The sequence below is a fragment of the Urtica dioica genome, chromosome 11 (genome assembly GCF_054948205.1).
Source record: "Urtica dioica subsp. dioica isolate 48M chromosome 11, U.dioica_male_clone48M_v1_H2, whole genome shotgun sequence".
In the NCBI taxonomy this organism is placed as follows: domain Eukaryota; kingdom Viridiplantae; phylum Streptophyta; class Magnoliopsida; order Rosales; family Urticaceae; genus Urtica; species Urtica dioica.
The window spans coordinates 16,869,230-16,883,705 of record NC_142766.1 but is presented as its reverse complement, the minus strand read 5'-3'; the positions used below and the strand labels follow the sequence as shown (position 1 = coordinate 16,883,705).

The following is a 14,476-nucleotide window of genomic DNA, read 5'->3' as shown; positions in this document are numbered from 1 at the left end:
TCCAAAACGAGGGTTAACTGGTCTGCTTATGGCGGCTGTGGCATGCATGTGAATAGTTATAGTAAGAGCATAATGTATATGGAAAGAAAAAGATAATGAAGATAAATATTTTGGAGAACTCCAACCCATGCACTAAATTTAGTGTTAAAATCACATAATTTTTTGTGTATTTTTAGCACAAATTTTTTAACTCCAACCACAACACCAAATTTCACACTAAAAATATTATTCTCAATTATTATATTATTAAAATTAAATAACTTCTTTATAATTCTTATATTTTTTAATCAACTGATTAAAATTATTTTTTACATGTTCATATTTAAAAAAATTAAAATTTACTAAATTTTAAAATAATAAAATTAATATTAAATTACTTAAAAATTATAATACATTTAAATATAGTTATAAAAAAAAACATTTGGATAGATTGCATTATGCTATCTAAATTAGTCTATTACATTTTTTTATTGTAAGTATTTTGTAAAATTTGGTTTAAATATATATATATATACATATATATATATATATATATATATATACACACGTGTTATATGGTTTAGCATATATGTGAAAAAGAAATTTTTGTATTATATATATACACACGTGTTATATGGTTTAAATTTGGGTTACAGTGCGAGAAGTTTTTGCATCATATTTAGCATTTTATAGCTGCATTGGAGATGGCTTTAGCTATCCCTCTTATAAACTCTAAGTGCGCTCTCTCCAAGAAAAAAAAGATTAAGATTTCAATTTTCAATGCATCACTTCTTTTGTAATACGGAGATTCTGGTGGTCTCGATCAATATAGGACTCTCGATCTAAGAGAATGTACTTTTTATCTTTACTTTCTTCTTCGTGTTTCTATTATGTTTCAATAATCCAGACTTATTACATCCGATTTTTGTATCGCCCGACCTACAATTGGAGTGGTTTTGAATATTTCTTCAGATCTTGATCTCAAATCTCTAAGATATGGTTTTCTTTGGGCTTGGATCTCAGTCGGACAAAACCCCTAAAACTGTAATCTGCAGCAGGCAAAGACCGATGTTTCCGCTTGTGATTGATTTAGTAATATGATGATGACTGGTTACCTATATAGACAGGTAACCTATAAATTATTTTATTGTATTTATGATTGCATATGATCCACTTTTCGTCCTATTGTAGAAATTTTTGAATTTTTTTTTTCTGCGATATTTTTATAATTTAAGCCTTTGATCTTATCAATATATCTTTTTGAGAAGCTCTTTATAAAAAAAATAAAATGAAATTTGATATAATTTTAAATAGATTAACATATACTTTGACGCATCTTTATATGTACATATAGTGGCTTGGCTTCATGCATGTGGTGTGTATATATAATAGTGACTGAAGCTATTAAAAGTCGTCACTAATACATAGACTAAATGTATTAGCTAACAAATTAAGTTGGTAATAATAATGTAAGCATGTATTAAAACTTAAAACTAGTATTCAGAAATTTCTGTAATTATAGCATATAATGCTAATAGAAGTTTGTGACTAAAAGTTAGTTAAATAAATAATGCGTGGCGGAAACTAGATGGTGTGTTAGTGTTATTGTAAGAAAGGAGTGCATGTGAAAATTGAAAAACCATATGTTGCTTATTTCAACTAGTATATGTGGACCAAATTTGTCTCCAATTTTTTTATTTTTTTTTATTTTATTTTATTTATATAGATGTTTACTATATGTGAATTGTTTCTTTGAAAAGGGTGATAAATCCATCTTTCTGTCCCATTTCCCATTTTAGTCTCATTTGAATATTGGAATTCAAACCCTCTGTCTTTTTTTAATGTCTCATTTGGTGATGCTCCAATTGAAATAAACAAATTTTATTATTTTAATTTGTTTTTAAATAAATAAAAAATATAACTTAAATAAAATGACGACATGTCTTAATTTGATTGGAGAGACACCAATAGAGACACCAGGACAGAGGATCTAATTTCATGAGCCAGAAGATCCAATCGACACAAACGCAAATTTGTAAAGGTACCAACCTTTTATCCACACATGATGATATATGTGTATCATCACCTTCCTATATATACATGTGATCTTTAGAATTCAATTTTATAGATTCCAAATATGGTAGTTAGCTATCTAGAGACTTAAATGTGTGTGTGTGTGTGTATATACACACATGGGGTATTTAGAATTCAATTATATACATTCCAAATATAATATGGTAGCAAGCTCTCTAGAGACTTAAATGTGTGTTTATATATATACACACACATGGGGTGTTTAGAATTTCAATATGCATTCCAAAATTGGTAGATATATGGTGCTATGCTGGAGACTTGGGATTGGCAACTACTTTGTGTGGTAAGTGAGTCATCAATGATAGATTATTCTGAAAGCCGTTTGAAGTTTATTTAATTTTCGGAGAGGGAATTAGGTTTTTGTTATTTCTGTTGCATGACCTGTGTTTGGTAGAAAACATGATGATAATTCCGGTATACATACAGACACGGATTTACATCAGGCCCGGCCGCCTGGAAGGGTTCCAGGGACGTACTCCCCTCAAATTTTATATTATTATTATTATTATTATTATTATTTTTAATATTTTTGGATCATTTTTAATTTTTTTTATAAAAATTTATCCTAAAAATTTACAAATTAGTCTCATATGAGATTTGTTTTTTTTTTTCAAATTTGACTCTCCTAAATATTTTTGTCAAATTTGTCCCTCTTAGTTAGCTTTAAGCCTCCGTCACTGTATAGGAGCGATGTGCTTTTTAGTATTCTGATTATGCATATCACTAGTACCCTATGTGAAGTTTGAATTTTATAATGCTCTCTCTCTCTCTCTCTGTGTGTGCGCGCGGCGCGCGTGTGCGTGAGGTCCTCACCATTCATTAGGCCCTACTTAAAAAAAATAAAAAGTTATTATATTTATACATATGTAGTTGTGTACTAATATCCTAATTTAAATGGAATTCTCACCTTAAAACAATGGAATCTGTCAATGAGTTTTTGTTTGATTAATGAATGTCAATAGTATTGTGATTTTCTTGGTACTTTATGCATAATTAAAGTAAACATAAATACAACAATAGTATATTGAAGGATAGACATACTAATTATATCTATATTAAGTAATTTCAACTTTATCAATCTTTATCTCCTAATTTTTTCTATTGTTTTTTTTTTATATTATAATTTTTAATTTCGGTTTCGTATTCTTATTTTCAAATGATCACTAGTTAGTATTTAATTGTGAAATTGAGTTTTATCCTAGAATACAGATTAGATATGACTACTATGAAATATTTATTAAGATGTAACTTCATTTTTATGATTTAATTTATAATTATTTGGTTATGTATAATTTCTAATTCTTTTAACTTACGATATTTTAAGGCCCCTTAATTTGCTTATCACCAAAGGCCCCCGTATATGTCGAGCCGCCTGTGTGTGTGCGCGCGCGTGCATGTGTGTTTGTTTTTCTTTATTAGTCTCAAGCATAACTTAAGTTCCAGAATCAATGTGTGTGTGTGTTTTTCTTTATTAGCCTTGAGAAAAACTTAACTTCCAGAATCAATGCATGCATGAGAATTGCTAGTCTCATTATAAAAAAATAGAAAGGATTAACTAATACATAAACCAAATAGAAAAAGGATAATAAGCTTCACTATATAAGATTAATGGAAACAAAATGTTAATTTCTTTATCACACGGCATGGGATTGAATCTTACCATCCATTTATTTAAGCAAAAAGATTAAGTGATACATTTATCCTCACCACCAACCTACGTATATGAATGATTAATATCCGTATTACATAAACTCATGCAACGTGTACTAACTACTAAGTCGTCTATACTTTTTATATATCAAACGAAACTGATAAGAGGAACACAAATGTAAAATCTATATTTTGATCAACATGATAAGTTAATAATGCTCGTGAGTCGTGATACTCACGCTGGTTTTTGATACTTGATATATATATGCTGAGGAACATACACTATGTATGTTCTTTTACTGGATCAATAAACTAGCGGTGCAACATGATAGTTCAAAAACATTGGTATTTGACCATAAAAACTAAGATTCTTTATTATACTTTTACAAAACTTAATTACAGTACAAAAAAACAGTTATTATCCTGCCAATCATTTTTTTTCTTCTTCTGGAATTAAGAATATATACTTGCTTCCATTAAAAAAAAAGAATACATATTCTTGCTCATTTTCAGTCAATTTTTTAACGTTTATTCGGCGTCGTATATTCAGAAATTAATACATAGGTATATACCGATTCAGTGAGCTTGGTAGAGCTTATTATGAAACAAAACACATACGCTATATATATGTTACTTACATATATGCATTTTATACACAGATACAATATGTGTGTGTGTGTGTGTGTGTTTTATAGCCAAATAAGGAGAATAAAATTGGGTCGTTGTTGATTAGAGGGGTATCTAATATATATCGAGTTAACATACTTATGGGTCCTAAAAATATAGAGGACAATGACATGAAGACGTCAATGCCACGCCAAACTTCTTATCTCCTCATCCATAATGACTCTTCTTCAATCTCTCACCACTACCAAAGAAAAGCTATATATCCTCTCCTTTATACATTTAATTACAGCTGATCTCTTTCTCATCGTCGTCATTGCTTCGTCTTATTATTATATATTTATTATTGTTCTTATCTTTCATACTTGTTGTTATTATAGTTTTTTTGGGCACCTTAAGAATTAAGAGTCAAAATATATCATGATTTTTATAAGCATTCATATGGATTTGGTACACACAACACAACTGCTTTTTGGTACTCCATCTCATGATGTGTACGTACCTAATCAATCTAACTACCCAGCAATGTAAACATAGCTTACACGAATACAGAAGTTACCTCATCTAGAGTTGTAAATGTACGTATATACATAGCCCATTTCCAAGTTTTATATAGTGTTTCCAAAGTCACATAATCTAATCATGGCCTCATTAGTTCATAAGTGGCGTATCATTTTTGGACGACTTGCGCTAGAAACAAATTAGAAGAATAATAATAAAAAAACACAATTAAGCGATGAATGTCTATGTAAAAAAAAAAAAAGGAAATCATGCATGGTTCATACACGCTTTACTAAAACGTCTAGTAATCAACATGTTGCCAATATACGTTTCTTCAACTGAAGTCACCAAAACAGAAATGGGTAATAATTAATTAGGCGACCCATAATTATAAGTCGTAATAAATTGAAATGATGGTGAAATTGGAGGGTATTTTGGTGATATGCACATTGGTGGGTGTAAGTAAATATCTCAAGTCTTAACAATACGTACAAAGTTACAACCGGTCTTTTTCCAATTACAGGAGAGGTCACAATCTCTGGCTTGTGGGGGCCAAAAGCTTTGTTTCAGCTCTAATAGTGATTCCACACCCATCATGTTTTTTTTTTCTTCTTATTCAGCCAATAATCTCTCTTTGAATTGACCAATATGTATAGATATTCCAAGTCTAGAAAATAAATAAAAAACCCCAAATGTTCTTTGCATGCCATAGAGGCAATATATATCATGTGAATTTGTGGACCTTAAGACATATTATCAATATCTTATTCTTATTGGCCAGCTTGTTCTCTTGCATTCATTTATTTTGCGTTGCTATATATGTGTGAATATATTGACATTATATCTCTTTAGTATTGTACGTACTGCATATAATTCTAGTGCTACATCGTCATGGGTTATCAAGGATAGTCTCACATCGACTGGGTATTACGATTCTGAGCTCTTTATAAGGCTTGTGGTTTACTCCTCTAATTACCAAGCTTGGTTTTAGATGGAACCCCACACATTTAAGATGGTATCAGAGCGGAGCCCATTCTCGGTTGTGGGCTACCTGATCGGGCCTATACTTCACGCTTCCAGTGCATGTGCCAATGTGTGCCCGTGCCTGTGCGCGTGAGGGGGTGTATCAAGGATAGTCCCACATCGACTGGGTATTACGATCCTGGGCTCTTTATAAGGCTTGTGGGTTACTCCTTTAATTACCAAGCTTGGTTTTAGATGGAACCCCACACCTTTAAGATGATATCAGAGCGGGGCCCATTCTCGGGTGTGGGCTACCTGATCGGGCCTATACTTCACGCTTCCAGTGCCTGTGCCAATGTGTGTCTGTGCCTGTGCGCGTGAGGGGGTATATCAAGGATAGTCCCACATCGACTGGGTATTACGATCCTGAGCTCTTTATAAGGCTTGTGGGTTACTCCTCTAATTACCAAGCTTGATTTTAGATGGAACCCCACACCTTTAAGATGGTATCAGAGCGGGGCCCATTCTCGGTTGTGGGTTACCTGATCGGGCTTATACTTCACGCTTTCAGTGCCTGTGCCTGTGCGCGTGAGGGGGTGTATCAAGGATAGTCTCACATCGACTGAGTATTACGATCCTGGGCTCTTTATAAGGCTTGTGGGTTACTCCTCTAATTATCAAGCTTTGTTTTAGATGGAACCCCACACCTTTAAGATGGATCAAATCCTAAACGGTCGACCATAACCTAAATTTCATGCTTGCACATATATAAAAAATAAACATGACCAGAAAGATGACCTTGATATTTATGCATCATGCAATACTGGTGTAGAATCTTCTTCTTCCGGAAATTTCGTGACCACACAAATTATTTATTTTATGCCTTAATGGCACGGTTTAGTTATTAATATCCAATAAAATGTAGGTTTGAGAGTGGTGAAAGGATGACGCCTCACTCAGAGACGTGACATGTAGCATATGTCTATATAAAAATGATGAAAGCATTTAATTCCTTTTTCGTGATAGAACTTAAAACTACTAAAAGAAAAATTGAGATGAACTTGGTTTCACGTTGCATGTAATTATAATTTTCTTTGGTGAGATAAGAGGGTAAGTAAGAAGCTACAAGTTTTCTCATCAAATGATCGAGTTAAACAAAAAATGATAAGCCATACATCCCTGTCTGCTAGTTTTAATGGTGTAATTGATCGAAATAAAACGAGACACGGAATAACAAGTGGTACTACTCTTTAATTTGCCCTGCTGTTTAGAATCATATGATTGTTTTCAGTTATACAATATCAGTTTCAAAATACAACAGAACTTAAGGATTTTTGGTGGTGGATATCCTAATTCTTTCAACATGTTTGATTTTAAATTAATAATTTAATTTTAATGTTGAATTATATATAAATGCAGCATAAGAAAAACATGAAAAGACTTAAAAACTTATCATCATAAAAAATAGATAATTGATGCCCTTTTTTTCACAAATTAAAAGGTAAGTGCAAAAATTGGACTAGAAGAGTATAGAAAAACGACACTTTAATGCCATTTGTCATAAATATTAGATTTAGCATTTTGGCACTATAATGCATTATTTTATTATGTAGGATTTAGGATACCATTTTTTTCTTAGAAAAAGTGATTATATATGTATATATGCTTATTGGTAAGTTGTTAATTTACTCCATGTTATTTTAATTTGTCATACTTCTGATTGGTCCATCATAATTCAAATATCATCCTCTAATTTTATAAGGGTAGAGTGTGAGAAGTTTAAGCGCAGTTCAATAGTTCAATGATTATAAATATTTAGGCTCTATATTATTGGCTGTCTAATAAGCAACATTAAAACTTACTAAGCCACATGAAACTTGTCAATTACGTTGGTTAAGTTTTGGTTTATAAATAGAAATCAGCTAATTTTTTTTTTTTTGAGAAAGAGACTTGTATTATTAAGCATTGGCACAATCAACCATTAAATGAGCTTGAATACAATCAGGAGGGTCTACAACCCAAGTTTGAGGTATAGGAGAGTTAAAACCTACAGTGGCAAGAGCATGAGCTACATAATTCCCTTTTCTCTTAATAAAACTAAAAGAAAAATGACTACAAGCATTTAGTCTCCTAATGTCATCCACAATGAATCCTTCCTCCAGGTTTAGAGTGTTGTTGCCATTGAGAATTGTCACCGCCGTCTTCGAGTCCGATTCAATCTCACATGGCTCATAACCAAAACGACTTGCAAAAATGAGCCCATCCCGTATCGCCGTGAGTCCCGCCGCAAGGACTGAACATGTTTGTGTATAGACTTTGCTGAAGCATGCCACAAAAGCACCGCGATGATCTCGGACACAGCCTCCGATACCCGTCGTCCTGCTAGTAGTCCTGAAGGCAGCGTCCACATTAAGTTTCCACGGTGACCTGAAGGGTGGCTGCCACTTTTCATTGTCCTTGGCGGTTACAGGAAGCGCTGTGGGGGTGCTAAACAATTTATAATCTTCAACAAGAGTCACAGCTCTCTCGAAGATCTCAGAAAACTTCGAGTTCCTCGCCTCATGAATCACCTTGTTCCGAAAGTTCTAGATTTCCCACACCATCGCTGCTAGAATATCGAAGTCACTGTGAGAAAGATTTACCTCGAACTCAAAGATAATATCCCGAAAAACCCGTTGGTGATGCGTTTCCAAGAGCCGTTCAAATGGTGAGTTTCGCCACGCCTCCTCGATCAGCGGGCAAAAAATAAGCGCATGAGCAGAAGTCTCCACCACTGCTCCGCAAAAATTACAGTAGGGGTCCACGGGCACGTGGTGAGTCTCCAGATTCCCATTGGTGGGGATAATGTCTTTACACGCTCTCCACAAGAAGGTTCGGATCTTCGGTGGGGTTTTAAGATTCCAAATCTTGAGCCACTTGTCCCGGTTGCCGCTTGAACTTGAACTTGAGGGCGAGGCAATGTTTTGAGTGGCTATATGGTATCCGTTCTTCACCGTATATATGGTATCCGTTCTTCACCGTATATATTCCTTTATGGTATCACCTAATTTGATGATGTGGTAAGAAATAATATAAGTGGAAATTGGTCGATGATGTGACATTTTTCTAATTTTAATAAACAATTGGCTAAAATCCAATTTCAATGTTTCAAAATTTTATTATTTAATTATTCAAAATGTATGCAATTTCAGGAAATATATTCAATTTCAGTAAATAGCTTATTGAAATAAAAAAAAACCCCGAAATGAATTATTACGGAGTTGGATACCTTATATGCAATGTAAAAAAAATTATTGATGATGTCAACAAAATTTTAGACAGTGTCATACTTTAACTATTTTGCTAAAGATTTATTTTATTTTCTGCTTTATGTAAATAACTACGTTTAAATGGGGATTTTTTTATTATTAATTTTAATTTTTAAACAATAAAAATAATGTAAAAGTTAATAGAAAGTCCAACTATTTCAACATATGAGCAAAATCGATATTTTGTAGAATTTTGAAAAATTAACATGCATTCTAGAAATTTTTATCTACAAAAGCAAAACCATAATTTAATGTCATTCCCAAAATTTAAAGGAAGAGTTACATGTATAACTTGTATCTAACTTTTGGATAACTCGCATTTTAAATATTATACAAACACTTTTCTTTTATTGCCCTTATTTAAACTATATATAAAGTATAAACATCAACTAAAAATATAAACCGTAAAAAAAAAAAGTCAACTAAAATTTTAAACCAAAAGGAAAATACCGTAAGAAGAAGTATCTATAGAATAATTATAATAATAATAATAATAAAAAATTTATTTGAGCTATCAAGTTTGAAAATAAGATACTCAAGGCCATTTCTACATGTCATTCAAACAGATTGAAAAGCCCAACAAATAATAAACAAAAGCCCAATACTGAAGACGCATTTAGCCCAGTCAAATTCCCGCCTGAAAACAAAACAAACACTCCAATGGTTGACCCAAGACCGAGGCGCGAAACGAATTCGCTTGTGGCTACACTTTCCCGCTCAAACCCATCTCACCACACAACACACACACGCTCTCGTTTCTTTATTATATCATCAAATAGTCATATCATCCCAAATCTCCGAATATTTCATCAATTCAATCACAACTCTTCCATAATCCCTCAGCCATGCCCGCCATCGCCAACCGCACGCCTTCTTCTCCGCCTCCCTCCGCCGCCACTGCCGCCGGCGACTGCACTCCCCAGAAGCGGAAGCTCAGATCCGACTCTGTATCCACTCCCATGAAATGGACCTCGCCGCGCAGATCCGCCGTTTCTTCCGATAATGTGAGTGCTCTCTTGTCTTTCTTTTTTTTTTTTTTTTTTCGCGGTTGCCGATCGTGAGCTGACGATGACGGTCGGTTTATTAGGGGATCGAGAGTGAGACCTTCGAGAGCGTTCGGAAGTTACGGAGATCTCCGGCGAAGGATCTGATGAGTAGTTTCGCCGCGAGTCAGAGTTGGAACCCTAGAGGTTAGTCTTGATCGGATGATTAATTGATCGAATTGATTTTGTGTTTCTGTCGGAGCGTGGATTTGATTTGAACTGTGAAACTTTTTGTAGATTCCGAGCAGATGAGAGCGGTGAAGGAGGCCTTGCACGTCTCGACGGCGCCGGCGGTGGTGGTCTGCCGCGAAGACGAGCAGAAGAAAGTGTTGGATTTTTGCAAATCAAGTGTGAAGAGTGAAAAGCCTGGGAGCTTGTATATATGTGGGTGTCCGGGGACTGGAAAATCTCTGTCGATGGAGAAAGTGAAGCTGCGTTTGGTTGATTGGGCACAAGAGGTGATAATTCTCATAAATGTTTCCATTTTTAATTGGTCAATTGTGAATTCTGATTATTGATCTTTAATTTATAGGCTGAGATTCAAGAGCCGGATATTTTAGATGTAAATTGTACCACTCTCACCAACACAAGCGATATATTTGTCAAGGTAGTTCTTGTATGTTAATTGGAAGGTTTCTTTGATCCTTGTATTTGTTATAGAAATATAAATTACTTATATGAATTTTCTTTGTTAGATTCTTGGTAAAGATCAACCACAAAAGAGAAGTAAAGGGTCTGCATCAGCATTTCAACTTCTGCAAAAATTGTATTCCCAGAAACCCAAGTCGGCTACAAGAAAGATGATGTAAGCAAATTGTGATGCTAGTCAGAATTGTTTTTATTTAGATATGCCTGTCTTAATAGTTTAGAAATTCTGAATAGTTATTTTGCCTCTGAAATTTGGGCCACTAACAGAGTGATTTTATGCTTGATCAGGCTGGTAATAGCCGATGAGTTGGATTATTTGATCACTAGAGACCGAGCGGTGCTTCATGACCTGTTCATGCTCACAACACTACCATACTCAAGATGCATACTCATAGGTATTATTTACAGGAAAATGGACGATGAGACTCTACGTGAATATGGGTTGACCTTTCCTCGTCGAGAATGTTTTCATGCTTACCTGTTCCTTTTTTTGTTTTGTTTGCAGGAATAGCAAATGCCATTGACCTAGCTGACCGTTTTCTTCCTAGACTTCAGTCTCTGAATTGTGAGTTCTGTTCCCACATCTATTTTGTAATTTGAGAAACTTCTTTTGTCTTTTCTATTATGTAACTAAAGAAAAAACAATTGATCACCCGTTATGATTCATTGAACTTTGTTACATTCTTAGCATGTAGGTTTGCTTTTTTTAGTACTCAAAGCCTCTAACAGTCGTATTGAGTCTTATTGGCGTTGTGGATGCAACTTGGTCTTATTTTGGCCTTCTAACTCGAGTGCTGCTACGATTCTTTTGTATACAAATAGCTATATCGTGGTTGGACTTTAATGTGATACTTATTACCACTGTATCAACTATTTTAATGCTACAGGCAAGCCAACAGTTATAACTTTTCGAGCATACTCCTATGATCAAATCTTAAAGATTCTTCAAGAGCGACTACTCGTAAGTTTTTAGTCCAATACTGTATGTTATTGTGCAAGGTCCTTATCTGTATGCTTATGATTCAACAGGAATTGCCTTACCTCGTCTTTCAACTGCAAGCCCTGGAACTTTGTGCAAGAGTAAGTTCCCTAAAAAATAGCTTAAACCCTGCTTCATATTATAAGAATACATTAATGTTCTGATTATATTGGGTAAGTACTAATAATATAATTGATATAATTGGTTTTTAACGAACATCTTTAATGCTCATTGTTTTGTCACTAGATATATCAAACAAGAGTGTCGTGTTACCTTTCTTCTGAGCCTATCGAAAACTGTGCTCAGTTTTATAATAAAGTAATAACTGCTATGTGTGATGATTAACAAAAAAAGGTTTTCTCAAGTGAATTCAAATGTGAATAATTGGCTAGTTTGTAATCAGTTACATTTGGCACACAGTATGTAATAGTGAAGAAGAATAACAATCTGATATAGGGCTCACAAGTTAGCGCGGGAAAGTTCTCTGTAATTTCCATACTGATATGCATCTTAATTGCATCAAAATTTTCAGAAAGTAGCAGGTGCATCTGGAGATATGCGGAAAGCTCTCTGTGTTTGCAGGTTAGCATTTATCATAATTATCGCACTTGCTTGACACAACACTAAATTGAAGAGGCAACTGCTAGAACTTTAGTTGGATTCTATCTCGGAATCTTAGGCCATTGATTGAGATTTTCCATAATTTTACGTGTCAAATTGATGTCGTTATGGAGGCTGTATAGCTACACCATATAGGCAGAATTCGAATATTAAATTACGATGAAGAACTAGAGTTGATGTATATATTATTTGTATAGATTTACTAGTGATTAAGATTGTAGCTCTCCAACTAGGATCTTGGTACAAGTCATAGGTTATGGTGTAGAAATTGGAATCTGCATGTGATCGTGCAAATAACGTCTTCAAATAACTTTCAGGAGTGCAATTGAAATACTAGAAGCAGAGTTAAAAGAGAATTCTGATAGCTCTGATCTATCAATCGAGGAGAGAACATTTGAACGACTGGCTGACCATGATGCTCATACAATAAAACGGAAGGAAAGTGATATCGTAAGTGTTCCCTAGTTTGTTTGATTCATTAATTAAAATATCTGTTTTTAGATTCGATCATCAAAGCATGTGTTGTATTAGGAGTCTCAGTTGTGATGACAGGTTTCACTACTAACGATAGACAGTCTTTGCGAAAGCGTAACAAGGTTTCTCTGCATAATTGAAACCGGTTCTATTTACACATTGCAGGTAAGGATTGATCACATGGCCTTGGCTTTGTCAAAGACATACAAGTCCCCGGTGGTGGACACAATACAGTCTCTACCGCAACATCAACAGATCATACTATGCTCTGCTGTGAAGCTCTTTCGTGGGGGAAAGAAAGATACCACCGTAGGAGAGGTGAGTAAAAAGACACGTAACAACATGTTCCCACGAATCACAACGCATTTCAAAATAATCCCAATTCTAAGCTCTGAAATTTACAGTTGAATAAATCCTATGTGGGCATATGCAAGACAACCCTAATCCCTCCAGTAGGGATTTCGGAGCTTTCAAATATGTGCAGGGTGTTAAAAGATCAGGTAGTTAAAAATGAATTTGATGTTCTTTTTTTAGATTTGCATTACCGAGTTAAGTGCAATATTATATCGACGTTTTTGACTCTTGCAGGGCCTACTCAAGCTGGGTCAATCTCGCGACGAGAAACTCAAAAGAGTGACGCTAAAAGTAGATGAAACAGACATCACCTTCGCTTTGCAGGTACGGATGATAACTACAATTTTATTTTGTCCTTGGAAACTTACTTCCAAATATCTCTATTGTTTGTTACTTAAAAGTACTTTCTTGAACAGGGAATCCGTTTCTTCCGGAGTTGTCTTCAGTGAGTGTAGATTGCATAGATTCTTCTTACACTTGATTTGGAGACTCATAGTTCTTCTACTTGAAGCTTTCACCAGGTTTGAAATCTTGCCTTGCGTGTCTATGTAAATTTCTCAGCTTCTATTCCACAATATTCAAAACAAGGTGGTCATAAAGATAGTTAAGTACTACTAGGATGCAAATTCTGACTAATGTCAAGCTTTATGATTCTCTCATCAACAAAGCATATTACTGTATTAAACAATCATATGATGAATCTTATGCCTTAGTTTTCTTCCTTGTTGTAGTGCAGGTACAAGTGCCTTGGTGAAACGCAAAACTTAGAAGACCTCAGCGAACGAGGAAAAACAATGGCCGTCCGAGCAAAGACAATTCAATATTTAAACCGTAATTATTCTTATCAATCATTAATACAAAAGGCAAAGATAAAACTGTGAAGTGATTACAATATAGGTCAATGTTACTTGGCAATGTTTGAATAAAAAAATGATTCCCGGATTGAAAAAGTTGCTACTTCCAGAAATCAGTGAAAAAAAAAAAATCAATTTTGTGGGATGTTCTCGTGATTTTTTATTAATATTTTTGAGTAACACAGATTAGCTTTTGCCACCAATTTGATTTTGAAGAATAATTGTTCTATACCATTCACATCATATGCGTATTTTTCAGGGCTAAACGTAGAATCATATCCATTGGCCTGCATGACAAAATTAATGTGTCCTAGTTTTTCTTTTTGTCAAAAAAAAAAAACTTCCGAACCTGCTGATCAAGAAGCATAAACGAAATGATAACTA

The 14,476-nt window shown here is 34.2% G+C and overlaps 1 protein-coding gene across 2 annotated transcripts; it reads left to right on the top strand.

Annotated features, from left to right (window-relative positions):
- Nucleotides 1–9,856: 9,856 nt before the first annotated feature.
- CDC6 (cell division control 6) lies at nucleotides 9,857–14,238 on the top strand. Of its 2 annotated transcripts, none has more exons than XM_089629735.1 (16): nucleotides 9,857–10,123; nucleotides 10,207–10,309; nucleotides 10,400–10,620; nucleotides 10,695–10,769; nucleotides 10,858–10,967; nucleotides 11,099–11,205; nucleotides 11,316–11,375; nucleotides 11,698–11,771; nucleotides 11,840–11,890; nucleotides 12,322–12,371; nucleotides 12,728–12,860; nucleotides 13,050–13,202; nucleotides 13,289–13,384; nucleotides 13,473–13,562; nucleotides 13,655–13,759; nucleotides 13,975–14,238. In XM_089629735.1, exons 1-15 carry the CDS (start codon nucleotides 9,965–9,967, stop codon nucleotides 13,685–13,687), a joined length of 1,515 nt encoding a protein of 504 aa, XP_089485861.1. In that variant the 5' UTR covers nucleotides 9,857–9,964; the 3' UTR covers nucleotides 13,688–13,759; nucleotides 13,975–14,238. The 2 variants fall into 2 exon arrangements, with proteins under 2 accessions (XP_089485861.1, XP_089485860.1); XM_089629734.1 differs by having other exon boundaries at nucleotides 13,970–14,238.
- The last annotated feature ends 238 nt before the right edge of the window (nucleotides 14,239–14,476 follow it).